We start from the raw sequence: 25,975 nt of genomic DNA, 5'->3' as shown, positions 1-25,975 counted from the left end.
GGGGGGGGGGGCACCTGTCACCACTACATAGTGTACATGTATGTGTCTCTCGGCAGCAGCAGCAGCTCTACCTCTTTTAGTGTCAAAACATCACCTACCTTAACCTTGCAGCCAAGGTACCGCTGTACCTGCGCATCCCAGGCAAAGAACTTTGAAGAAGAGAGAGAAAATTCCCCTAGATTACCTCATTAGTTCCATTTGCAACGTCTAAGATAACCACCCGCTGCTAAAAACCTAGACGGTTTCCGGCCAACAGTTCAACGCTTGAGTTCATGTAATCAACATGAAGACTGTCACATGTTTTTTCCCCCCCTTTAACACAGAGGCATATCAATAATTAGGGACCAAAGCCAGAATACACCGGATACACAGCACTTTAATACAAGTCATGTTTTGCAGCAGTAAACACAAATTGCACCTGCAGCAGCCGCTTTCTACTAACCGAACAAATTGACAACCAACAATCACTGCTCACATATATAGTACTTCCTTATTTGCATTATTCGAATATGCTTCTATTAGGTGCCGTCTCAAAGTCGTGTAATAACATGCATCGTCAAGTGCTGTCCGTCCCTATATCGTGGCACTGTAACAACCATCGTACGCCTTCCAATGTCAAAAAAAATGAATACAGCATGCATCAGTATGATCCTTCCCTCCAACAATACCGTAGCCTCCTCTCCCCCAACGTCTATGCCAGAATGTGATCGCGCCGGCTGCGAAAATGAATTCCAAACTCCCCAGAAAGGTAGATGGTCGAAAGATTAAATATACACGTAAAGATGTAAGACAGCCGGGGGAGGGTTGAATCGTTTCGACCACCTGGTAAACCATGTCCCACGCAGGCTTCCACAGGCTGCGATCATACACCCACATCAAATCGTGAGGTGTTCATATCGTGCGCTTGTCAATACAGTCAAACCCCGCTTTTTTGGTTCCTGGATAAAATTACGCCGGAAAAGAAATCTTGATCTTATTCTAGCAAGTAATTCTAGAATCGACAACAGCACTCTCCTCTGTCTCTCCCTCTCCTCGTACTGTCTCCGCGCCAGGTCTCCCGAGGTGACCTGACAAGTCAAACGCTCTGAAGTCGAAATGCTTACGACTTGACGGCATCTCTGCTGCTCTGAGAGCTGGCGCTCATGGGAGGCTGCGTGGTGGGCAGGACAGACTTGCTGACCTGCGACTGGCGCACCTTGGCCCAAGCGTACACAATACCAGAGACGAAACCAATGAAGATGGCAGAGACAGAACCGACAGTCACGGGAGCCGAGAAGAAGATCAAACCAGACACAGCAATGGGGAGCTTGTTCAGAGCGCCAACCATCGAGTATGTGGTCGAAGAGGTAACCCGAATGCACCAGGCGGAGCAGTACGAGATGAAGATGGCAGCCATTCCAGAGTAGATCATACCAATCATCAGGGCGTTACGGCTCTCCACGGGGAAGTTCTTCTGGAAGTTGGCGCTGGACCAGTCCTCGGCGATAAGGGAGCCAAAGAGGAGGACGGGGATGGTGAGCAGGTTGTTGTAGAACATGGCTATCTCAAGTTAGTGTGCGCGCTTAATACTCTCAATCATCTCAATGGGTCTACTCACTGTCCCAGTCCTTGAAGTTCATGTTCTTAATGACCTTGCGCATGCCCAGAACGTACGAAGCAGTGCAGAAAACGTTCAGTCCCATCCAAGCATATCCGGCGTTGAGAGTGGCCAGAGCTTCAGCGGCCTCGGCAGTCTGGCTGGCGTGGCCAAGATCGGCCCAAGCAGCGACGACCGAAGACAGAACCATGAGACCGAAAGAGAGCAGAGCCAAAGGAGTGACGCTGCCACCGAACCAGAGGACCTCACCGTAGGCAATGACGATGATGGTCAAGTTCTTGAAGATGGTGTACACGGGGACGGACAGGAACTGGAGAGCCTTGGTAGACGTATAAATCATACCCACGAGGAGCAGCGACACGGGAAACCATCTCTTGCCCTTATTGACATCAAAGGGGGCCAGGTTCTTGATCATACCCATCTGCTTGCATGCTTCGATGGTGGCAATACAGACAATCGACTGTTGAGCAGTGTTAGTACCAAAGATACGGGATAGTCCTGACTGTCGGCGAGGCAGTTTCTTACCTGAACAGCCAGATAGAACAGATTAAGGTTCCATGACGATCCGGAAACAACGTATTTATTGACGACGGTCATGGAAATGGAGGACAAGCAGTACGCCAGAATGGACAGCGGCGGGCTGTTTTCCACCTTCTGAATGGAGGCCATGTTGAGCTGCGATGAAGTGATCGGCGGGGGAGAAGATATGAATAGCTGCTTTTCTTCTGTGTGTTCGAGGGGTCGCTGAGCGCTTTGCGGACTCTCGGGTTCGTTCTCAGGCAAGCGAATGCTGAGACCTTGATCATTCTTGTCAGACATTTTGGGAAACATGAGGTTACCAAGGAGAGATGGGTAATTACTGGAAGAGCAAAGTCCTGTGCGAGGATTGAAATCGACGCTGGGTTGGTTTTTGACCGGTCGTCGTCGCTTGGTTCAGAGACGGTCGATTGGAGCCGGCCGGCAAAAGTTGTCGTCGGCCGAGAGGCAAACAGACAGGCAAGAGAGCGTAGAGCGAGCGGTTCGGTATCGTCGAGAGAAGGGAACACGAAAGGCGGCACACACGTGAGCGGCAGAAGGTCTAGCAGATGCAATGAAGCACGAGACCAATGTCGCGGGGAGGCTTTGAGGGGGAACGGCGAGCAGGGCAAAGAAAAAATGGTCCTCGCTGTCGCAGGCGTCCGTTGATGAGCTGTGTCCTGTTGTTTGCTGTCGCGGGAAGAAAGTGAACCAAGGGGACAGATTAACGTTTTGGAAGCTTTTTGGGAATTATCAATGGTCAAGACGCGCGCGCACCTAACTTAGCCCCTTTCCGTACCTCGAAAAGCATTCATTAAATGAAGCGGCAGAGGCAGGAATTGAGTCAGGGTGTCCGAAACGGGCTGATCAGCAGTAAAAAAAGATCCATTTACATAGTAGCTAAGTATGTATTTTAGAAACAGTCTGGAACTTGTCCGGGCTTTTGTTGGGGGTTTACGCGGCCCGCGTTAAGAACTTATGCACCTACACCTACCGAGTCGAATAGGTATATATTTTCATTTTGATAACCACAGTGCATTGCCTCTCGAATAGATTTCTAATGACTGATTGTCTCCATCAAGATATTGAACTTTTTCCTTCCTTCAAGGTAAAACATACACCTCTTTGAACCAACAAGAACGAAAGTATTATCAGCACAATGATTCGGACACCGATGCAATCTGACAAGATTCCCTGCCAAGAAAATCGCATTAGCGGACTAAGGCGTATGTGCACTTGTACGGATATGGCTTAGTAGCATAAATCGAGCGTGCTGTGCCGCGTAAAATTAGAAAAAAAGGAAAACTTTCTAAACCTTGACACTTGGGGGGTGTCCCCGACTCGTTTCTTGGGGTGCAAGGGGGCGATGACCGTTTGCTTTCTTTGTCAGACCTGGGGCAAAATAGAACTACGGGACGAAGGGAATCAACACTCGATATGGCAATGCATCGTGTGACTTTTTCCATAAGTGAACCACTTCCCGTCTACGTAATACCCACGAGTCAGTATAAGATGCGTTGCAAATGAGCCGCTCAGTTCTCCCGCTCCAAACCAAAAGATAAGGAATTCATGATTATGATAGGACGTTTTTGGCTATAATACAGACTCGTACGGTCCTGGTCAAAAAAGAAGAGAATATGACAAACTCAAAAACAACTGGCCTAGACATTACCCAAAAATGACAGTCTTCTTGCTAGGCTGCTCCTGGAACAAAGTTGTCTGGGTTCGTGGCTCTGGCAGTCGAGTTCATGTCTGCCATGAAAACCATGCCCAAATGTCTCAAGGGACCCTCCTAAGCTTAAGCCTTCCAGTGACATTTTCCCTCGTCGTAAAACTATGCCGCCCGTGTTGGTTTTGCTTCAATAAGCGAGGTTCCTTGTGAGCCCTCAAGTCATATCCTGGTCACCATCATCGTCTACCTCGCCGTCGTCATCGCCCTCTCTATCTCTGTCGCCACTCTCCGAGGCGACATTGTTGCTGGCATCCTCGCTCGGCGCGTCCGCGGTCACCGGGAAGTTGAGGTGTTTCCAGTCCTCGAGCTCCTCGGTCACGCTCTTGAGACGGTCCCGGATGCTCTCAATGGCGTAGCTGCCCAGCACCAGCCGGAGCGGCGGGTAGGAGCAGTGGCCGAGCTGCCAGACGAGCTCGGCGCACTTGACAGCGCTCGTCGGCTGGCGGTCACCGAGCCACTGCACCATGCGCTTGGCGTGGAGAGCCGGGCTCGTGGCTTGGGCGTAGGCCTCGGACGCCGGTTTGATGAGGAAGTGGCCCCAGGTCGGCAGGGGGTTGTCCTCCGAGTCGGGCTCGTCCCGCCGCACCAGGCCCGGCTCGACCAGCGTCGCCTTGACGTTGAACGAGTCAATCTCGTACAGCATGGCCTCGATGAGGCCCTCGACGGCGTACTTGGTTGCGCAATATGGGCCGAGGCCAGGCACGCCGAGTGCGCCACTGGTTGAACTGAAGATTAGGAAGCGCCCGTTGTTTTGGGAGCGGAAGTACGGCAGAGAGGCCTGGATGATATGTAGAGTCCCCATGAAATTGGTCTCAAACTGGTTCCGGATCTCGTGCTCGTCCTGGTCTTCGCAGGCGCCTATCACTCCATAGCCTGAGCAATTCGCCACAACATCGATCCGGCCAAAGTGCTCTAGACAACGCTCAATGGCCCGGGATACTGATTCCCGGTCGCGGACATCACATAAAAGGCCAAGTGCGTTTGGGCCCGAGTGCTGCTCCGCCATTGCCTCGGGCGCGGTCTCAAATACCCGGCCGACAGCGCAGACGCAATCATTTCTTGCCAGAGCACATTTTACAAGAGAGCGGCCCATATGGCCTGTTCCACCAAAGACCTTGCATAATGTGTCAGATGAAATGCTGGAGAGCACAAGTTTAATAATGGCGATTACTACTCACAATCCATACAAGCTGTTTCCGTGGCGCATTGTCTTGCGGCGGCTCGCAACTCAAAGGTAACGAGAGCTTGGGTCGCGGCCCATCTCTCAAACTCCCTACCTCGGATGATTTTGATTCCATGGCGGCATCTCGACCTGTTTCCATGGAAGTTCCAAGTTGATTCTTTGAAGATTAAAACGAAGTGGACAATCAGAAATCACTGCCTACATGTTGAGGCTTGAAGGGAAAGGAGAATTGAGAGGAGATCGCCAACGCTCGTGCATTGGTTGGTCCTTGTAGTTGCAATAGCCCCGCTTATTTCTTGAGCCCACCGGCTATCACATTAAGGTAACATCCGAGAGAGATCTTCGTAAAATGTCAGGCCGCAACGGAAGCCTAAATAGCAAAGTTTAAAAAAAGAAAATTTTGTATAAAAAAAGGGGTAAAATTATCAATTGATAGCGAGAAATGTTGGCGCACGTAATAGTACTAGATTGATGGCAGGGCTGCGAGACTAACCAAAGGGTGCGGCAGCTTGTAAGCAATGTATAGTTGTGCATGGCCTTTGTGTGACTAGGTATGCACTGATTTAGGGTCTGAAGTATACGATTACGCTGACTGGTATACTGTGCTAACAAGTTTAAGTCGCATTTTTATGTTCATTCATTGTATTTTGCTACTATTCTCAACTCTTTTACCTAGTTCCTGCTGCTGAAGTCAAATACTTGATAAATTTTGCAACCCCTTTCACTCCTCAGCTCAAGAATTCCGAGACATAGCTCTGGCGGTATTGGTTGGAGTTCAGCTCGTTGCTCCTGTTGAGAGGCGTCCACTTGGGTTCGTCCTTGAACAGTCTCATGGCTTGAATGTACTTGATTCCACGTCAGTCAGTCATCACTACCCTCATTTGGTTGGCTGAAACCTACATTGTCGGCATCTGTCGTGAAGCGATGGTAAATACCAGCTGGCAGGACAATGAGGTCGTCCTGCTAACGATTAGCGCTTATCCAATATCCACCGACTACGCAGTGCCTCAAATCGCGATGGACGTCGCCCTCCCCCAAGGACATGCCATGATGCCTCAAATTGTCAGGTTGGTACAAAATTCCAAGAATAACGCACCTTTTCGAGCTGAATGCGAACCCACTCATCGTCGCGCGATCGCACGTCGAAGTAACCCTTGCCGTCGCGAATGTACCGGATCTCCTCGTCCTCGTGCAGGTGCTCATGGAAGAAGGACTTGACCTTTTCCTCGTAGACGTCACCCATCTTCTCGGGGCTCACCGTGATCTGGTCGCGGTTCTTGTAGCCGCGCTCCGCCGCCAGCTTGTCGACGCCCTCGACCTCGGGCAGGCGGTAGTATAAGACGCCCAGCCGCTCCAGCTCCGAGGTCGTCAGGTCGCGACCCGAGTCGTGGGGCAGACGCTGGTCACCCTATGCAAGTTTTTCCAATGTGAGTGACACTGCAGTTCCTGATCTGTCTCACGAGACTTTATAGATGTATATATGTGCTTTCCGCGATCATGAATGTCTTTGCCATGAGACTGTCATGACAGTATCAAAGTCGAACTGCCGGTCTCATATTGCGTGATAGTGGGGTTGATTTGCGCTCACCTCGAGATTATCATACCAGTACGCCCTCATGATGAACAGTGGTTTCAGTGATATTTTACGCTTTTGATAAGAAAGAAGAAGGATAGGTGTGAAATCTGAGAACAGAAAGAGCTATGTACTATCAGAGTTCAAGAAGGTCGCAAAGTGAGATCTGGGGCTTTTTTTTGTTTGTCAATTATTTCAGGCGCAAAGCTGCTAACGATTTAGAAGATCGGCCATGCGTCTTCTTGCCCCGCCAAAAAGTTGCGACTTTTGGCGCACGTGTGACGTCGGGCCCTTGGGTGTGGTGGGGATCTGTCTCATTACAAGCCATTCACTGGCCAAGGTAAAGTCAGCAACTTGCATCCATTCACACACCCCGTCCAAGGAATGTTGACAGGAATAGACACGTTCTAGCGCTTGATGTGCCTTGCAGATGCGCTGACTGTGCTGACCACATATCTAAGAGTTGTAATGGTAGGAAGCTGTTCATGCTCATGATGATCAGGCTGAACACCTGAAACAGTCTTGGCTACTTTGAAGACATGCCCCTCTGCAACGGCCAGTTCATATGCTGTGATGAATCTGTTTATGAGCCATGAATCTATCATCATCTGCATTTATAACAATTCTGTTTGATCAGAAAGAGTTGATAACCACCACGGTGGTCCAATAATACAGAAGCTAGGTTTACTGTACATGTATGACTTCGTGATGACGAAGCCGAAGACCTGTGTTCAGGAGTGCTGAAATCCCCCATGCTCGGTGCCTTCCTAAATGTTTTCTTTCGAACTGTTTTGGGATGTGGCACTTTCATTTCTTTGCGTCATGCCTGGGACAACTGACAAGTAAAAATTTCCACCAAAAACACCTTGAAACGCCGTAAAAATGTTCTGTATGACTATGCAATTCTCAAGCAACAGGGCCCTTATCGTACCTCAGCTGCAGCCAATTCGGGGCCTCCACCCATGGCAAACTCATTCTCAATGGCAGTAGCGTCGTCGTCCCGTCGTTGAGGCCTTGTTTCGAACAACCTGCGCCAGAATCTGGGGGGATCCAGTGGTCTGGAGCCGTTGTGCATGGGAGGGTATACGTCGGAAAAGAAGTACCAAATGTGGCCAATAACCACGCCCATAATCTCGTCCTTGGGTACCGTACCATGCATGACAAGGCTGAATCCCATCAAAACCCACGGCAGGTACGGCGCAGTGAACACCAGAAGACCGAGAAAGCTAAGGCGGGTTTCAGGGTTGCGTCGCGACCAGATGTATACGAGCGTCGACGACAGAGGGTGGCCGAGGAAGGGCATCGATACAAAGGGCGAAAGGACCAGGAGGAAGGCCATCGAGTAGGCGAGAAGCCAAGAGAAGTGCGCCGGGGACGAACCCTCCTCGAGAAGACGGGCGTAACGCTGGAGGAAGTACACGTGGAAGAGAAGGTCTAATGAGAACGGCCCAAAGTATAGGAATGTCGTCAGGAGTCTCCAATACTATAGCAAAGCGACCAAGGTTAGCGAATATATCCAAAGCATTATCGTCTATCAATGGCAGGCTGCGATGCGCTCACCTCTCCCTTTCCAAACACGGTTCGCACGCTGTAGAACAGCTGGAACGGAGTTACCATCTGGCATTGGACCAATGCACTAGTCAAGACCGTCGCCGTTGTCCACCAGCGCGTACAAAGCGGCATTTCCCAAAACCAAGCTTCGAGCGGGTTTCGGCCGCCTTCGCCGGGAATCAACTGATCCATGGTTGCGGTATTCGATTATGGTGGTGAGAGGCGGTTGCGGATAGCTGCGGGCCCAGTAAACTGATGGTGCTATCGAATCGGCCGGGCTTATCGGAGAGTGAAGCGTCAATCTGAATTCAGATGCGAAAGCACTGAATGCTGCTGACCGAATGTCGAATGTTATTGAGACGTAAATGTAGGAAATATGAGGGGTTCGACGTCAAAGAACAGAATTGCAATGACGAATGTTGAAGAATGAATAATAATAATCCGTTGCAGTAGTTGTCCTCATCGATGGATTATCTGGCTTCAACGGTTCGCTAATGAGAAGTGACGACGCCGCGGCCTCAGCTTATTAGTTGGGGGTCGGGCGACCACTGACATGTCCTGGCCCACTTTGAATGCCAATGATTCAAACAAGACTAAAGGCCCCTCGTTACATGCATTTCGAGCCTCAGAGGGGTGCAATTATCCGATATCGGCATCATACCTCCGACTCACCCGTCTAAAGCCTCAATAGGGTGGCTGCATACCAGGACGGGAAGTACCCCACTGTCTGCTGCAAGGCTGAACGCGCTAAGAGCTTCCAAAAGCGGTAAAACGCCAAATGCGCGTAAAGTGCCTGTGGCTTTTGAGAATCAATTAAGTAAATTTTAGTGTACTGACCGGGGGGTGACGCGGTCGCATTTTCGCGTTTCGCGATGCGCCCAGCCACTCAATTAAATTCCTCCCTTTTCCCCATTCCCTCACTAAATCAATTGAAAGCTCTACGAATCCGGTATTTCTTCCAAATCCATCACTGGAATGTGCTCCTAACTTTTTCCTGGTCGCAATTGCCCACAGATTCTATTATATATTCATTGCCTTTCTGCTCACAGCTCAAATGACCTCGCTGGTCTGAAGCGCAATCCCTGTAACGGCATTGGCTGGCTGCTCCCAGAAAAAAAACAGTTCTCTGGGAAAGCTGTGCCTGAGCACCCAATGCTTGTCGCAAAGCTATCGCGTACATAAATGGAGAAAGCAAAAAGACGCTCTTCAGCTGCCACGGGCGGCGCTGGACGAGGGAGAGGCTCGGGAGTTCGACGTAAGTTTCTTCCACGCAGTATTTCGCGCCCTTCCCCCGTGACGCCTCATACTAAAAACCGCTACAGCAGGAGATCCCGTACCAGCCGGCCGAAGAAGAAGATACCGACCTGGAACGCTGGCGCTGCGTGAGATCAGGAAATTGCAGAACAGCACCGATCTGCTCATTCGAAAGCTCCCATTCTCCCGTCTCGTGCGAGAGATTGCCCTTTCTTTCCGGCCGCGAGACGATGGCATGAGATGGCAGTCGCAAGCCATACAAGCACTTCAAGAAGCAGCCGAAGCCTTCCTCGTACACCTTTTCGAGGACACGAATCTATGCGCCATACACGCCAAGCGTGTAACCATTATGCAAAAGGATATTCAGCTTGCCAGGCGTATCCGTGGCGTCTGGGGTGGCATTGGCTAAGACTCGCCATTTCCTGTGCTACTGGGGACCCGGAGCGCAGGAGATGATCTAGGGAGACTAGGGAGTGTGCAACGACTCATTGAGACGGTGTACACATATTGTCGTTATTTTGTTTTCAAGTACAAGCATAGTGTCGCATGCATGTATCGGGAGGGGTTCAGCCGGCGTTCAGGATGGGAAAAGCTGTGCCTTTGCGTATTGATGCAGGCCAGCTGGTTGTGTCGCTTTTTATTCACTGATACCAGAGTATGTGTAACTCCATTTGGCCTTTTCAACGAAGGAGCTTTCTTGCCGGATGGTAATCTGTGTCAAGATTAGTAGTAGAAGTAATACTTCTCTCGTTCAAGTCTTGCAGTGCATGGAATACGCATATTAATACACGCAATCCACAAGGTTTTATCTCAATTTATCAATCAATGGTCAGAGCTGCCCACTAAACTGGGAAAGCAATATACAAATCTACCCGAGGTTCTCTCTTTATAAGCTTAAAGTCGGAAACGGTGGTGCATCAAGAGCTAGATTCCGCCCTGAGCCTTGGGTCCCGTCCCGCTCCCATAATCGGAGTACCCCAAGTTCCAATTATGTGCATGGTGGGCGGCCCGCCCAATAGAATCCCCGTCTGACGTCAACGTGCCAATGCTCTATTACCCAAAAGGATCACCCATGCTGGAGCTTTCGGTAAGGTATCCTCCTAAATCCATCGTAAGGAGTTGAATGACAAAGCGCTTGTCTCCTCTGTCTCTCCATTTCTCTCGTGTCACATTCAGGGTCAATTGCAGAGAAGGGAAAAACTCCGACCCCGTCATTCCTTTTTCTCCTAAACCATCTCTGCTTGTCAAGTGAACTTGGATTGTCAGCGAAACGACCCCTCCAAATTACCCACCACATATACAGAAGCGTCTACTCTCCCTTTCCACCCGGACCCCCCAAATAACAATGTCAGCACTCCTACTTTCGCGGACTGCCTTTCGCAGCCGGGCAGTCGGCGCCGGCATTGGTCTTTCCATTGGCTCCGTTCTCGCTTATAGACAGCCGCGTCTGCGCATGGATTCTCGCTCCGTGCCTCATCCCTCGACGCGGGAGGCTGCCACCACCACGCCGCCCAAGGACCGTCTCGACCCTGAAATCATTAAGCAGTTGTCCGGCGGAAGCATCACAGGTAAGGATTAAAGATCTCTACAACTAATCACGTGACGATATATGCAGTATACGGCGACGACAGACTGACACGTTTCTTTAGGATTCCTGAGTGGCCTTGTGATATCCGTGTTTTCAAAGACGCTGGTACTCCTATTGGGAGTTTCTGTTGTTTTGGTTCAGGTAGGCTATATCTCAAATACTCATCTGCCCTTTGTACTAAACATGATACAGGTGGCTGCAAGATACGGCATTGATCTCACCAAGCAATTACGCTTGAGGGAACGACTAGGAAACTCGCGCGTCTTGGCAGCCTTGGAAAAGGACCCAGCATTCAAGTTGTCCTTTGGATTCTTCTTCGCCATGTCGGCATTTATGAAGTTTCAAAATTTGTAACCATAGTGCAATACTATTCAGCCATGCTGCAATATCGACGCAGACGTCAACCTACAACTAGACCTAATAAACCGTATCAAGCCGATGTTGGATGACTATTGGGGGATTCTGAACCAGTGTACTAGTAGTGTCCCGTTTCTCTTTCGAGCCATAACTTTGACAAGTCATCTTGGAGAAGTGGGCCAACCTTCTTGGAGACCTCGTCATTGTAGTCGTTGAGCCACTTCTTCTCAGCGGGCGTAAGTAGATTCGTGTCAACCAGCTTGCGGCAGTATGGTACCATAGTTACATGCTCAAATGTGAACCAGGGCTTGTCACCAAACGAGTGTTTCGTTTCCGCCTTCTTGACCATGATGATATTCTCGATGCGGATACCAAACTTTCCATCTTCGTAGAAGCCAGGTTCGTTCGATATGACGTTGCCTTCGGCCAGGGCAACTTCCGAGTACTGAATTCTTGTACCAATGCCGACGGGTCCTTCGTGTACATTCAGGTATGAGCCAACTCCGTGGCCGGTTCCATGTCGGTAATCAAGTCCTTGTTGCTATTCGCTCATGTTAGTACGGCAGGCCAAGCGGCGTGAGGTTAAATCCATACCCAAAGATGTTGACGAGCCAGGGCATCAATTGCGAATCCTGTAGTTCCCTTTGGGAAAATTGCCATATCCAATGCAATATGACCCTTCAGAACAAGAGTGTATGCTTCAATCTCATCTGCAGTTGGAGTGCCAAAATGCAGAGTCCTGGTAGTGTCTGTGGTGCCATCCAGATACTGAGCTCCCGAGTCGCAAAGGTAGACTGCGTCAGGATCAATGACGGAGCAAGCGCCAGGCTCTGGCTTGTAATGAATAACGGCAGCACTGATCATGATTAGCATGAGAAAAAGAGATACGAAGCTCCCCAAGTACTCACTTTGCGCCAGTCGAGGAAATGGTGTCAAAAGACAAACCAGCAAATCGTTCCTTCTTGGCACGGAATGCCTCCAGCTGGTCTGCTGCTTGAACCTCGTCAATGGTTGCCTTCTGGTTGATGAGCTGATCCTCAAGCCAGGCAAAGTACTCAACCAAGGCGGCACCGTCACGAACGTGGCACTGTCTCATTCCTTCCAACTCGGCGGCATTCTTCACGGCCTTGTGGTCCTCGATCGGGCTGCGGATTTCCTCGACCAAGTCATCGCCACCTAAAGCGAGCTTCAGTGCCCACGACGCCTTTGTAGATATCAAGTATTTCTTAGAATCGCCAGAGGCTTGAGCATTGGTTGCCTTGGCGGACTGGCCGAGGGTTGTGGCATCCTCGAATATGGCATTGTAGGGCTTGATGTCGACATTGTTCGCAGCTAGGTAGGATTGACAGTCTTGGCTGAGCTTGGACGCATCCACATAAAGTGTGGCCTTGTCAGCTGTGACAATGGCATATGAGAAGAAGACTGGGTTATATGGGATATCACTGCCTCGGAGGTTGAATAACCATGCAACCTCGTCGAGCATGGATACCACAAAACCAAGCAGTTTCTTTTTTTCCAGCTCAGTGCGTAACTCGTCCAGTTTGGATTTGACATCTTTTCCGGCGTACTTTTGATCCAAAACAATGACTGGCTCGTTGGGCCGACTTGGCTTGCCCTGCGCCCAAACACGGTCAACAAGATTGTCGGTCACGGCTACAAGATCCTTGCCCCCGTTCTTCTTGATCTTGTCGGCCAGCTTCTTTGCGTATCCGCTAGTCAGCAATGTCGGGTCGACAGCGACAACCTTGCCGCCTTCGGACTGCTCGACTGCCCATTCTTGCCAGGTGGGGACGTCTTGAATCCCCTGCTTCAAGAGGAGCCAGTTCTTGTCAAGTTGTTTCTCGGCCTGGTTAAAGTACCGGCCATCGGTAGCCAGTGCAGCCTTGTCCAAGGTGACGACTGCGACTCCCGCCGAGCCAGTGAAGCCAGAGATGAAAGCTCGTCTTGCATCACATGGAGCAATGTATTCTGACGAGTGGCTGTCTTCCGATGGGACAACTTTGACAGCATAGGTCAGCTGTCGTCCCTAGAGACATCCGAATTGAGGTATATTGGCCATCTTACTGTACACATCTACATTTTTCTCTTGCATGAGCTTTCGAAGCTCGGCGAGCCGGCTCGAGGTGTCCACCTTCTCCATGTCGAGTATAGGAACGCTGTATAGGCGATGCGGGTTACGGACGACGACAGAGGGTCTGAACGCAGTGATGATGCTCGCGGGACGATGCGCAAAGTGGTGGCGAGGCGCAGCGACAAGAGGGCGTATTAATCGGGGGGTTATTGTTGACAAGGCCGATGGTGGCCGAAGATATCGCATGGGAAAAAAGGTGCGGAGGGTCTCGCGGGAATTTGCCGTTTCCCTCTAAATAGCCTTTCTATGGTGTATGTACAACAGCAACTTCACCTGTGGAGGGAATGAGGAAGGTGACACGCGAGCGCGTCTAACCGATCAACCTGGTTGTCCTTGGAGGTGGCGAGGCAAACGTTGCCTCTTTTGTACAAGCCAAGTCAAGACTCAAAAGACTAGAGAATAAAATATACAGTCTATAAAAATAAAATGTGTTGTTCTTGCGACTGCAGTATGGACGACTCAAGCAGAGAGATGCGCAACAAGATGGATACAATATGTATGAGGTTATAGAGTTAATTGGAGGAAAGACCCCTCCGAGGTACGCTATTAGCCCCATCAATGCAGCAACTGACATGCGAAGAAACTGTAGCTCAAAAGTATGTATCCACTACTTCTAACACTATTTGAGTCGTGGGCAGATAATGAGGGACCGGTGTTAGTGGGCTAAGTAAAAGCAACCTCAATTACCCCTCCATCGACTGCCAAAGCTCCAGTTCTGCCATGTGGGCTTTTTAGAGCTACCACGTTCCAAAAGAAATCAAACTTCATGGGCGCACGCCTTGAACCGTTCTAGAGTCTCACGTCGCACGATATCGCAAGCTGGTCTGAAGAGCCTTGTTGCTGTTTGGGCATTGTTTGTCTTGCTGTGTCTGACCTCCCACAGCAACAGTCAAGATATCCCGAGCTTCAGAAGGCTCATCGTCGCAAAAGATTGGTGATTGCTTCAAACAGCCCGCCAGTGACTGCATCTTGTCGCGCTTACACCGAGAGCCAAGCCCAGTCTCTGGCTGAAACTGTGCATCGTCAAGTTAGAGGCAGTCAACGTACTTTCTCTGCTGTCAGACGACTGATGTGTTCGTTTCGGTTCCGATAAGAATGGACTTTGTTTCTCCACGCAAACGCAACCATGGATCCAATCCCTACTCCTAGTAACCTCGATGAGGTCGAACACGTCAGTACATCTCACCTCATAAAAAACCTCAAATGAAGTATAGTCTGACAACTAAACAGCTGGTCAATAGACTCTATGAGCAAAATGCATCCTCGACGATAGCTCAAATCCAAGAGGTCCTGCAAAAACTCCAAAAATCACCCGAAGGCTGGCAAATTGCTGAAGGTTTACTTTCCCGTCAAGCCGACAATGTCAGGTTTTTTGGTGCCTTGACCTTCATAGTCAAGTTGAATACCGATACACTCGAGGACGAAGATGCCCGTTCAGCCCTGATTAAGCTCATCGACTGGCTACTGAAATGTTTGGAGGTCGGCGCTGGAGCCATTGTTATCAGAAAGCTCTGTTCGGCCCTCGTCACCCACTTTATCCATTTTTCCCATGTATGGCCCTTGTGTCTACGTCACGTACTGCTCTGCCTACAGAACAACCAAAGTGATTTCGCCCGACTCCAAGGCCCCGTTCAAGATGCGGTTGCGAGGTTGACACCACAGAAGTCTGTGGCGCTTGTTTGGTTTGCCACAGCGCTGGCAGAGGAGGCGGAAAAGACTGATCCCAAGTCTACCAAATACATCAGCCTGCATGAGCGAATGCTGAGAAATGCAGGAGATCTCTCATCACTGCTGACGTGCCTGGTTGTTGGTCAGTCTGATACCCAGACCAAACAAGAGTCTATACGCTGCTTCCAAGCATGGCTACTGTACGCTCAGCGAGTCCCCAATGAGGAAATGACATCAAATCTGCGGCCAATGCTTCAGCCCACGATCAAGTGTATTGTAGACACTGATTTGTACGAACCGGCCATCGAGGTGCTCACAGACACCCTTGGGAACTGGCAGACCTTCTGCAAGCAAGATGATTACGACTTATTGTATTCCCTGTTCGAGAGTTCATGGTCGCAGGAGAAGTACCAGAACTTGCTCCAAGGTGACTTTGATTTCGACTCTGTCCAATTCGGTCTGCTCATGGTCGCCTTTGGTGATGCTCAAATCACCGAGCTTATGGACAAGTCCAACCCAAGATCACAGCAGTATCTAGCCGCGATCGTAGGCTTGCTCACGGCAGATGGCCACCCTGTTGCCGAGGACAAAATATTTGTACCGGCGCTCGAGTTTTGGTCCCAGTTTGTCGAGAATATGGTGGATAATATGTACTCAGAGCCGCAAGAAAGCGTAGATTGGAATGTTCCTCCCCTGTCGTACTTGACACAGGTCGTATCCCATTGCTGGAAGAAGATACAATATCCGGCCCTGGATGTGTACAATTCATGGGACTCCACGGAGCGTGTTGGGTTTGGTGACGCCCGTAAGGACGTATCTGACCTTCTGCAGTCTGTCTTCACCATTTCCGGACAACCACTCATATCCTTATTTGTGGACTTGACATTGCAGGGAGTTTCTGCAACCGCATGGGCTGAACTTGAAGCTGCTGCCTTCTGTCTAGGCTCTCTTTCCGATTGCGTCTCAGATTCTACCAGCTGTGATGAAATTCTAAGCAAGGTGTTTGGCTCTCAGCTTTTTGATCTCCTCCGCCAAGGCCATTCCGTGGTGCCCGTGAGAGCCAGACAAACCTGCCTGTCTTTGATTGAAAGATATTCGGACTACTTTGCACGCCACTCCGAGTACCTCCCGGCTGCGCTGAACCTCTTGTTCAGTGCCGTGGGTGATCTACCATTGGCAGGTCCCTCATCCAAATCCATATATAAGCTGTGCTCATCCTGCCGATCAGTGCTCACGTCCGAAGTTGATGCTTTCCTTGGCCAATATGAATCTCTCAGAAACAGTCAGACCTTGGATTCATTGGCGGAAGAGCGAATCGTTGGGGCTATTGCATCAATCATTCAAGCTTTACCTGAGGATGGATCCCGAGCACACGCTTTTAGCCGGCTCCTCGTGCTTGTTGCTGTGGATGTAGAGAAGGCTTTGCAACTCAAAAGCTACAATGCAGAGCTGGACCCGAATGACCCGGCGGTCGCTCGAGCATTCGATGCGGCTCAACGCCCAGCAGCTCCCGTTACGGCATATGAAGTCGCGCTGCAAATCGCCATCAGAGCACTTCGATGCCTTTTGGGGAGCGCTAAAGGCCTTCAATCTCCAACAGAATCATATGTCGATCTTGATGACGAGCAAACTTCATCTTTGCCTTCTTCCTCTTCGCCAGAACTTGCGCAGATACAGCAGGATATTATTGGAATCTTGGCCCGTCTTAAGGACGAGTTCGGCAATAGCACCGAAGTCTTAGTAAGCCTATTTGAGATTATCGCCATTGTCATGGTCCTTGAGCAAAGCTAACATGATCGTGTTTAGGACGTAATCTGTTCGATTCTGAAGGCGGGGTTCTCAGAAACGGATGCCGGACCTTTCGTATTTCCGCCACAGACCGTAGTGGAGTTCATCACAAGTTCATGGAATCACCGCGTGGCCTCCGCTATTAGTACAGCCTGTGTCTTTGTAACATCTCTTTCCAATGGGTCCAGCAAGTCACAGGTTCCGCAGATCATTGCTCACTTGCTCCCGTGGGTTGTTGGACTCTTGTATCAGCTTCAAGGTATACCTCCCTGCATATCCCCAACGAACTCATGTACGATCACTACTGACGTGAATAGAACCTGAAAACGAGCCCGAATTAGCTCAGTATGGTATAGAGTTTTCCCAGAAAGCAATGACCAAAGCACCGGATGTCTTTCTCCAGCTCCAACCTACAAGCTTACTGGAGTATTTGTTCATGTTCGCAATTAAATTACTAAATGGGAACGAACCTCTACCGAAGGCCGCAGCGGCAGAATTTTGGGTACGTTGTTTGACCACTGATCAGCCTTCCTTCAACTGACTTGTTACAGACCACATTTATTACACTCAAGTCGCCCACCGAGGATACGCAAGCAGGAATCAACAGTGCCATTGTACATCTGGGGCCTATCCTGGCGCATACGCTCATTCAGAACATTGGAGGCAAAGCCGCTCGGAGTGAACTCGATAAGCTTAGCGATCCACTCAAGAAACTCGTCGTCCAACATGCGCATGCCAAGCAATGGTTAGAGACTGCCCTAAACGATGCCTCGTTCCCTAGTGATAAGGTTTCACATGATGAGAAAGCTCTGTTCTTGAAGAAAGTCATTAGGTAAGTGCTTCCATAGATGTGGTCAAGCAAAAATACAGGGGCGGAATGCTGACATGGAGTCCAGTCTGAGAGGAGGCCGGGCGACGAACCAAGTTGTCCGAGAGTTTTGGCTCGCTTGTCGAGGATCGAACTTCGCATATACATCTTGAAAAAACATCATGAGCATTTGATTTCAGCGCTGGGTTTAGCATGGTGGATACACAAAAATACAGGAGCGATAGATATTTTTTTGAGACGAGCCGTAGTAATGACATGATCGACAGATCTCTTGTAATCGTTGCGAATGGGTATGGCGGTGAAGACCAAATTAAATGAAAGCCACAGCAACTGAGATTCCATTTTTGACAATCCCAGCTAGACAAGATAATGCAGTATTTGTTTGTAACACAGAGACGGACGATGAAAGTGCCAATGACGGAATTTAACTGTTTTTTTTTTGTCTTTATTGAGTGGAATTTATTCTCCAGGTATAATCATATTTCTAGTGTTGTAGATCTAAAGTCATGCCTGGTAAGCTCCCCGGCATGCTCATCTGCCCAACGCTGTCCATTCTGCTCCTTCTGCGGTACCGCAAGTTGCCTGCTTCGGGAACTAGATCCGGTCGACTGCCGATTTCAGATTCAACCTCCTTTCTTGCTTCTTCCCGCAGGTCCCGACCGAGCTCCCGGCCTTTGCCCTTGCCAATGCTCGCCATGTTCCCGTCGAGCCCGTCGTCTCCGCCGCGCGTGTTCTTCTTTCGTGGCCACAGGCTGGGCAGTGCAATCTCTTGGAACCTGGGCTCGACGCATCTGTCATCGAACCACTTGTGCAGTCTCGCTTCAATGAGCTGAGCAATCTTGGGCACATCTTGCAGCCTGGACCGGCTACCCACCAAGCTGCGGATCGACAGATCCAGCCGATAGTCGTCCAGAAAATTGAACGCCATCATGGTGGGAGTCGACTGCGAAGGGTTGCTAGGGATGAAGGAGATGCACAGAGTACCGCTAAAGCGCACCACGCTGACGGCCAAGGCGACGGGGAGCACGGCGGTCAGCCGCTTGGGGTAATTCAGCAGGATTTTGGTCTCGAGAGCGAGGGTGATCATGTCGCTGAGGTCCACGTCCATGCGGGCCTGCAGCCGGGCTCCTTCCCGCGTGGCCCGCGAGCTGTTGGGGTCGAAGCGCTTGCCTACGCCGGGCCCCGAGTCCATGCTCAGGCCATCCTCGTCGACGGGTATGATGCGGCAGTTGCTCAGAATGGGAAAGTCCTCGCCCAGCGTCAGCTCCGTGACCTTGATCTCGTCGAGGAAGTCGGGGCGGCTTGTCCCATTCAAGGCCTTGGTCAACGACGTGAGGATGGCGTCGTCATATTGCGCGTCGCTGCGGAACTGCGCAATGGTCTGGGCAATCAGGACGTTGAACCAGTCCAGCGACTCGGGCTGGTGGCTGTCCACATTGTAATACGTCTTGTTCAGGATTGAGCCAATGGTCAGCGTAGGTGGGTTTCGCAGTATGCTCGACTTCTTCTTGTTCAGTGTCCGCTGAGGCTCTCTGGGGTTGTCGGTCCGGAGGGTAAGTAGGGATTGCTTGTGCGCCAGGGAGCGCTCCCGTCGCTCAGTCGCTCGTATTTGGGCCGTGACCTCTGGCGAGGGAGGATCGCCGAATATGAAAAATTTTATAAATGCTGCTATGAGAAGGACGACCGAGAGCTGGCCGACTATAAGGCCTTGAGTAAATGACAATCTATACAGCAGCCGTCAGTCATTAGTGTGGTCGAGTGTGTGGTTGGTGGGGGGGTTTTTTGGCAGAAGCATACGTAGGCTCTGGCTTTGTCGAGCACATGTCCATGGCAGCCATTTTAAAGGGCGGCGACTGACGTAGGCGCCAGTCAACAGATTGATTGATTGCCGTATGGGGCTTGTCTTAGCAAGACCTCATGGTGAATTTGTTATGGTATGTTGGAGTATCGCTCGTGTGTAATGACGAGAGTTGAAGCTGTAGCTAACGTAGGTACGTAGGTATTCTACACTACTACTTACAATTTCCAGAGCTGGCTGCTGCTTATCGTTATCGCCGGTGTGTGACGTGACGTCTTCTGTAGCTGAGGCAGGGGTTTCAGTAATTAGAGTACGCCAACAAGGGGCCCAGCGACGTTATGCAGCGCCATCCCTGACTCCCTAGAGCAGCCAATTGGCACGGGCCTCGACCGCTGACGACTGCCTACCTGGAGCTGGAGGTAACGCTGTGCCGCCCCAGCGCCAATCAATGTTGCCGTGTCGAGTCTACCTAAACGTACAAACCGTCTTCCTGTTAACACGACACAAAAGAAACACGTGATCCTGTCTTCACACATCTGTCCGTCTGTGCAGGGGAACTTGCGCAAATCTGCCAGAAGTCCCTGGGATGATGATGGCGTGGTCTACCTGATTCGACCTACACACACACACACAGCCAAACTACTAAATCCGGGGCGTCTACAGCAACATCACGAACTTCCCATCAGCCAATATGGATGTGGTTCAAGCCGTCTCCGGCTACATCAGCAAGATGGTGTCGGCCGGAGACAGCGCCACGGCGGGCGCATCCGCAAAGATGAAGATCCTCTTGTTGGATAAGGACACCGTCTCTATTGTCTCCACCGCCATCACACAGTCGTCACTACTCAACCACGAGGTCTATCTCATCGACCGCCTCGACAACCAGAGCAGGGAGAAGATGCGCCATCTTAGGTGCCTCTGCTTCGTGAGGCCATCCGCGGACTCTATCCAGTTCCTGATTGACGAGCTGCGAGAGCCCAAGTACGGCGAGTACTACCTGTACTTTAGCAACGTGGTCAAGAAGTCGGCACTGGAGCGCTTGGCCGAAGCCGATGATCATGAGGTGGTCAAGGCCGTACAGGAGCATTTTGCCGACTTTTTGGTCATCAACCCAGATTTGTTCACGCTCAACTTGACACTGCCACAACAGCGGATATGGAGCGGAAGTCCAGACATGTGGAACACCGACTCTCTCCAGAGGACCACTGAAGGTTTGATGGCCGTACTCCTATCATTGAAGAAGAAACCCCTCATAAGATATGAGAAAAACAGTTTGTTGGCCAAGAAATTGGCCACAGAAGTCAGATACAACATAACACAAGAAGAGCAGCTCTTTGATTTCCGAAAGGTTGACACTCCGCCAATATTGCTCATATTGGATAGGCGAGAGGACCCAGCCACGCCACTCCTGCATCAATGGACGTACCAGGCAATGGTACACCACCTATTGGGTATCAACAATGGACGTGTTGATCTCGGAGACGTCCCAGAGATCCGCCCTGAGCTCAAAGAGATTGTCCTTTCAGCCGACCAAGATCCCTTCTTCAAGAAGAACATGTATCTCAACTTTGGTGACCTAGGCGGTAACATCAAGGACTATGTGGAGCAATACCAGTCAAAGACAAAGAACAATGCAAACATTGAGTCCATCACGGACATGAAGCGCTTCATTGAGGAATACCCCGAGTTCCGAAAACTGTCTGGAAACGTTAGCAAGCATGTCACTCTAGTCTCTGAGCTGAGTCGGAGGGTTGGTTCAGAGAACTTGCTGGAAGTCAGCGAGGTCGAGCAGAGCCTAGCATGCAATGATAATCATGCCACAGATCTCAAGGTATGCAATGGGAATAATTATAGTCGTTGTAACATATATGACTAACATTTTTACAGAACGTTCAGAAGTTGATTCAAAACATACAAGTCTCGGAAGATGCAAAAGTAGGTCTGGTAGCGCTCTATGCTCTTCGATACGAGAAAAATCCTTCGAATCAACTGCCCATGCTGGTGGACCTTTTGACAGCAGCAGGCGGTGTTTCGCCGCGAAGAGCAGACCTGGTGGCAAAACTCCTGATATATCATGGTTCCCTTCAACAAACCCAAGCTGCCGGTGGAATCACAGATATATTTGAGCCCGGTGGCATTTTCTCGGGAGCCCGCGGCATCAAAGGCCTCAAGGGAGTCGAAAACGTCTACACGCAACACTCGCCTCATCTAGAGACTACGCTACAGAACATGATCAAGGGGAGATTACGAGAACAACAGTACCCGTTTGTCGAGGGCGGCGGGACTACGAGAGACAAGCCCCAAGATATTGTGGTGTTTATAATAGGAGGTGCAACTTACGAAGAGGCAAAGATGGTGGCGGGCATCAATGCTTCTTCTCCGGGTGTTCGAGTAGTTCTAGGTGGCACTGCGATACATAATGCTGCAACCTTTTTGGAAGAAGTGGATGATGCTGTGTCATCTTGGCCGGAACCTCCTCCTACAACGGTTGCTGGAAGGCTGCGAAAGGAGATAGGTAGAAGGTGATGATCTATATACGCATATATTTAATTCAACAAATAATGATGATAGCAGCGATGAACTGAAGATATGAACCATTTGTACTTCCCGTCTTATCCAAACATATTGCATTGGTGTAAGCAGGGTCAAATAAATGACGGTATTTTATATGAAGGGCAAGTCAATAGGGGGCATAGTTGGGTACCTATTAGGTAAGGGAGGCACTATATAAAGCACACCGCTTACCTCTAATAAATATGCGCTTACCGCCTGCCGAATAGCGTCCGCTATTATGGCCGGCATAAAATAAATCTAATCGAGAACTTCTGATCTACAATCAACCGCGAGGCCGTGGCGATAACAGTGGTCGCGGCGCGCAAGTTAGCTCCCAACTCCTGCCGCCTCGCTTGTATCGATCGCGATCCACGATGCAAAAGGTGTGGGCGCCGCGAGGCCTGAGTAGGCCTACAATTATTGCCCGAAGGCGATTTTTTCTCCGGCGCAAGGGATTCGCCTCAGTCGCGCAAGACGCCAGGTATGCAAAAAAAAGACACCCTTTCCTTCTTGCCGAGCACCAGCACCACGACACTTTATGCGAAACGTGCTCGCTGACGTGAGAAATTAAAATCTGCAGGGCATTTGATGTCGTCGTCGTAGGAGGAGGCCACGCCGGCACCGAGGCCTGCGCCGCCGCCGCCCGGTCCGGCGCCCGTACCGCGCTCATCACGCCCAAGCTCGACAACCTGGGCGTCTGCTCCTGCAACCCCTCCTTTGGCGGTATCGGCAAGGGCACCATCCTGCGCGAGATTGACGCCCTCGATGGCGTCGCTGGCCGTATCATTGACAAGGCCGGTGTCCAGTTCAAAGTTCTAAACCGGAAGAAGGGCCCCGCGGTTTGGGGGCCCCGCGCGCAGATTGACCGCGCTCTCTACAAGAAGCACATGCGTGAAGAGCTCGAGGCATACCCAAACCTCAGCATTATACCCGGCAGTGTCAGCGATATCGTGGTTGGCGCAGATTCGGACCCGGCGAGCGGAAAGCCCAGGAGTAAGATCACGGGCGTGAGGTTGGAATCGGGAGAGGTTCTGCCCACTACGCAGATCATCATTACAACAGGAACGTTCCTGGGCGGTGAAATACATATTGGCCTGGAAAAATACCCAGCCGGGAGGATAGGCGAACAAGCGACCTTTGGACTGAGCAAATCGCTCAAGGAGACCGGATTTCAGCTTGGCAGATTAAAGACTGGAACGCCGCCGCGGTTGGCCAAGGGCAGCATCAATTACGGTATCCTGGAGGAGCAAAGAGGAGACGATCCACCAAATCCGTTCAGTTATCTCAACGAAGCAGTTTCGGTACAAGACCAACTCTTGTGCTGGGCTACATACACAAACGATGCGACGCACGACGTGGTACGCGCAAACCTAGATAAGACGATACATATTCGCGAGAGCGTCAGGGGCCCACGATACTGCCCTTCACTTGAATCCAAGATTATCAAATTTCCCGAGAAGCCGCGCCATATAGTCTGGCTCGAACCCGAAGGCTTTGACAGCGACCTCATCTACCCCAACGGCCTATCCATGACAGTTCCGGCCGATGCACAGGAGCAACTGCTGCGCACTATTCCGGGCCTCGAGAATGTTGAGATGGTGCAGCCAGGCTATGGGGTAGAATACGACTACGTGGATCCGCGCAGTCTAAAGTCCTCACTTGAAACCAAAGCCATCTCTGGTCTCTACCTCGCTGGCCAGATCAACGGAACGACGGGCTATGAAGAGGCAGCAGGCCAAGGTGTCATTGCAGGTATCAATGCCGGTCGTGCCGCGCAGGGCAAAGCTCCAATCTCGCTGACACGTGCCGATGGGTACATTGGCGTCATGATTGATGATCTCATCACCAAGGGCGTCTCGGAGCCGTACCGCATGTTCACCAGTCGATCCGAGTACCGCATGTCACATCGCGCCGACAATGCAGACCTGCGCCTCACCGAGATGGGCCGCGAATGGGGTGTGGTGAGCGACAAGCGCTGGTCTCACTTCCGTGACACCAAGGCCGAGGCGGAAGAGCTGACTGCTACGCTCCAAAATTACTCGCTCACGGCCCCAAACTGGATAGCTGCGGGCTTCAAGGCGAGACTAGACACGAAACCCCGCTCTGCTCTAGAGATTCTACGGCTCGCGGGCGTCAAGCTCTCTGATTTGCGCGAACGGCTCCCCGAAATCGACAATTACTCGGCACACATCCAGTCTCGGGTGGCCATTGAGGCCGTCTACGCGCCGTACGTCGCCATGCAAAAGACGGAGCAGGCGCTCTTTACCAGGGATGAGTCTCTTCAGCTGCCCGTGGATCTGGACTATGATAGCATCTTCGGGCTGTCGTTTCACGAAAAGGCCGTGCTCAACGCCACGCGGCCGGAAAGCCTGGGCCAAGCCAGACGAATCGAAGGTATGACGCCAGCTGGCTGCGTAAGGCTGCTCGGCTTCGTCACTCGAAGCGAAAAATTCAAGGAGGTCATGCAGGGGCGCGACGAGATGGCGCCTCTGGGTAAGGAGGTTGACACTTTGGATGCCGAGGCTAGGAGCAGTGAGCTGCCGTAGACATGCCAAGACTACGGCCACTCATCCCCGGATATTGTGTAAGATAAAGAATGTATATACAAGTACAGCCTGTCTCGACGCAAGGCTTGTAATCATATAAGAGGCGGGCTAGCATATACGACATTGTTCATCAGCGTAATGATACCATTTAGACATTTACACTCGGATCTCACTATCTCATAGATTCGATCCAGGGCCTTGTTTACGATACTGGATGTTTGTATCAAAGCTAGCTAGGACAGTAACTTTCATGGAAATGTATAGCGAAGACAATCACAACAACACGTTGCTCACAGAGAGGCTCAAACAAACAACGGGGAGAGTAACATGAATGCAAGTGCTGGTCTATCGCTCGGTTCAAAAGTGTTGTTGCCAACAATATTCTCGAGCCTGTCGATAAATCTACGTGTCATAGTTCCTTAAAGTCTGAACAAATTTGATAAGACTTCTAACGTCTTTTACACTTACTATTCAGTGTTCGAGATGTAAGAGACACGAAGCTGGAAAGAGACAGTATAGGAATGTCGAGTAGAGCCTCATATCTCAAGCACGGCAAGACAGGATCACGAGGGTTTTTTTTGTCCTGCTTCTCGACATATGGGTAAGAGCAAAGCCCAGGCATCATGATGGTCCTTGTACGGAGTCTAGCTTTTCCTTCCTCAAGGATCACGGATTCCTTCACGTTTCCCCTGCCGATATCGCGTAGGCCCCGGATCGGATCTGGCCTACTGTCCCGGAAGAACGCCTCGGTGGGCAAAATCACAGACGCTGGCGGTAGGGAGGGGGCACATATCAATGCCACTTCTTATGCCCGATTGATCGGTGGGTGGCTGTGCCGGACAATCTGCCTACAGTACTGACCGACAGGCACGACTAGTACCCCTGAGAAAGGATTTACATGAACCGAAGATTGTCCTTCTCTCTTCAATGGACATAACCCAAAGGAAACACCTTATAGCAAATGCACCATCCGGTTGGTGGTGGGCATGAAGAAAAAAGAAGCCGGCAGGTTGGAATGTCGGACCGGTGCTGGGCTGCCTATCTACTGCCTGCTTAAATCGATGCACAGAGATAACTTGAATTCTATTGTACAGGTACGTGTTATCCGCGATCATCTGCCCTTGGGAATATTTCTCTCTCCCAACAGGGGGGCCAAAAAAAAAAGGAAAGAAAAACCGTAACGTACTTGTAATCTTCCTGTAAGCGAGCCTAAGAAAACGGGAAAAGTAGAAGAAAAACAAAGAGCACGAGTATGGCATGAGCGAAGATCAAAAGCCGCCTGGTTGTCTGGACCCCTTCTCTCTCTCTCTC

General features: G+C 50.7%; 11 protein-coding genes across 11 annotated transcripts; 5 read left to right on the top strand and 6 right to left on the bottom strand.

Annotated features, from left to right (window-relative positions):
* Positions 1-1,099: 1,099 nt before the first annotated feature.
* On the bottom strand, positions 1,100-2,416 carry PFICI_12625 (GDP-mannose transporter; the record flags this gene model as incomplete). The annotated part of the gene is made up of 3 exons (XM_007841206.1): positions 1,100-1,539; positions 1,598-2,057; positions 2,123-2,416. The coding sequence occupies 3 exons, from the start codon at positions 2,414-2,416 to the stop codon at positions 1,100-1,102; spliced, it is 1,194 nt and encodes a 397-aa protein (XP_007839397.1).
* Positions 2,417-3,999: 1,583 nt separating this feature from the next.
* On the bottom strand, positions 4,000-5,143 carry PFICI_12624 (uncharacterized protein; the record flags this gene model as incomplete). Its single annotated transcript, XM_007841205.1, has 2 exons — positions 4,000-4,959; positions 5,024-5,143. The coding sequence occupies 2 exons, from the start codon at positions 5,141-5,143 to the stop codon at positions 4,000-4,002; spliced, it is 1,080 nt and encodes a 359-aa protein (XP_007839396.1).
* Positions 5,144-5,756: 613 nt separating this feature from the next.
* On the bottom strand, positions 5,757-6,646 carry PFICI_12623 (1,2-dihydroxy-3-keto-5-methylthiopentene dioxygenase; the record flags this gene model as incomplete). The annotated part of the gene is made up of 4 exons (XM_007841204.1): positions 5,757-5,873; positions 5,929-5,988; positions 6,125-6,436; positions 6,617-6,646. The coding sequence occupies 4 exons, from the start codon at positions 6,644-6,646 to the stop codon at positions 5,757-5,759; spliced, it is 519 nt and encodes a 172-aa protein (XP_007839395.1).
* Positions 6,647-7,523: 877 nt separating this feature from the next.
* Positions 7,524-8,344, bottom strand: PFICI_12622 (uncharacterized protein; the record flags this gene model as incomplete). Its single annotated transcript, XM_007841203.1, has 2 exons — positions 7,524-8,084; positions 8,162-8,344. 2 exons carry the CDS (start codon positions 8,342-8,344, stop codon positions 7,524-7,526), a joined length of 744 nt encoding a protein of 247 aa, XP_007839394.1.
* Positions 8,345-9,334: 990 nt separating this feature from the next.
* Positions 9,335-9,815, top strand: PFICI_12621 (Histone H3-like centromeric protein cse-4; the record flags this gene model as incomplete). The annotated part of the gene is made up of 2 exons (XM_007841202.1): positions 9,335-9,407; positions 9,475-9,815. 2 exons carry the CDS (start codon positions 9,335-9,337, stop codon positions 9,813-9,815), a joined length of 414 nt encoding a protein of 137 aa, XP_007839393.1.
* Positions 9,816-10,751: 936 nt separating this feature from the next.
* On the top strand, positions 10,752-11,348 carry PFICI_12620 (uncharacterized protein; the record flags this gene model as incomplete). Its single annotated transcript, XM_007841201.1, has 3 exons — positions 10,752-10,974; positions 11,056-11,135; positions 11,187-11,348. The coding sequence occupies 3 exons, from the start codon at positions 10,752-10,754 to the stop codon at positions 11,346-11,348; spliced, it is 465 nt and encodes a 154-aa protein (XP_007839392.1).
* Positions 11,349-11,469: 121 nt separating this feature from the next.
* Positions 11,470-13,491, bottom strand: PFICI_12619 (Xaa-Pro aminopeptidase P; the record flags this gene model as incomplete). Its single annotated transcript, XM_007841200.1, has 4 exons — positions 11,470-11,892; positions 11,946-12,207; positions 12,260-13,349; positions 13,416-13,491. The coding sequence occupies 4 exons, from the start codon at positions 13,489-13,491 to the stop codon at positions 11,470-11,472; spliced, it is 1,851 nt and encodes a 616-aa protein (XP_007839391.1).
* A 1,117-nt stretch (positions 13,492-14,608) lies between these two features.
* Positions 14,609-17,919, top strand: PFICI_12618 (uncharacterized protein; the record flags this gene model as incomplete). The annotated part of the gene is made up of 6 exons (XM_007841199.1): positions 14,609-14,653; positions 14,713-16,890; positions 16,957-17,197; positions 17,256-17,440; positions 17,490-17,770; positions 17,835-17,919. The coding sequence occupies 6 exons, from the start codon at positions 14,609-14,611 to the stop codon at positions 17,917-17,919; spliced, it is 3,015 nt and encodes a 1,004-aa protein (XP_007839390.1).
* A 332-nt stretch (positions 17,920-18,251) lies between these two features.
* On the bottom strand, positions 18,252-19,605 carry PFICI_12617 (Maintenance of mitochondrial morphology protein 1; the record flags this gene model as incomplete). The annotated part of the gene is made up of 2 exons (XM_007841198.1): positions 18,252-19,491; positions 19,565-19,605. The coding sequence occupies 2 exons, from the start codon at positions 19,603-19,605 to the stop codon at positions 18,252-18,254; spliced, it is 1,281 nt and encodes a 426-aa protein (XP_007839389.1).
* Positions 19,606-20,256: 651 nt separating this feature from the next.
* PFICI_12616 (Vacuolar protein sorting-associated protein 45) lies at positions 20,257-22,091 on the top strand (the record flags this gene model as incomplete). Its single annotated transcript, XM_007841197.1, has 2 exons — positions 20,257-21,396; positions 21,453-22,091. 2 exons carry the CDS (start codon positions 20,257-20,259, stop codon positions 22,089-22,091), a joined length of 1,779 nt encoding a protein of 592 aa, XP_007839388.1.
* Positions 22,092-22,492: 401 nt separating this feature from the next.
* PFICI_12615 (uncharacterized protein) lies at positions 22,493-24,664 on the top strand (the record flags this gene model as incomplete). Its single annotated transcript, XM_007841196.1, has 2 exons — positions 22,493-22,599; positions 22,699-24,664. The coding sequence occupies 2 exons, from the start codon at positions 22,493-22,495 to the stop codon at positions 24,662-24,664; spliced, it is 2,073 nt and encodes a 690-aa protein (XP_007839387.1).
* Positions 24,665-25,975: the final 1,311 nt, after the last annotated feature.

Source organism: Pestalotiopsis fici (genome assembly GCF_000516985.1).
Source record: "Pestalotiopsis fici W106-1 unplaced genomic scaffold PFICI_Scf_10, whole genome shotgun sequence".
NCBI lineage: Eukaryota > Fungi > Ascomycota > Sordariomycetes > Amphisphaeriales > Sporocadaceae > Pestalotiopsis > Pestalotiopsis fici.
This window is presented reverse-complemented; position numbering and strand designations above follow the sequence as displayed.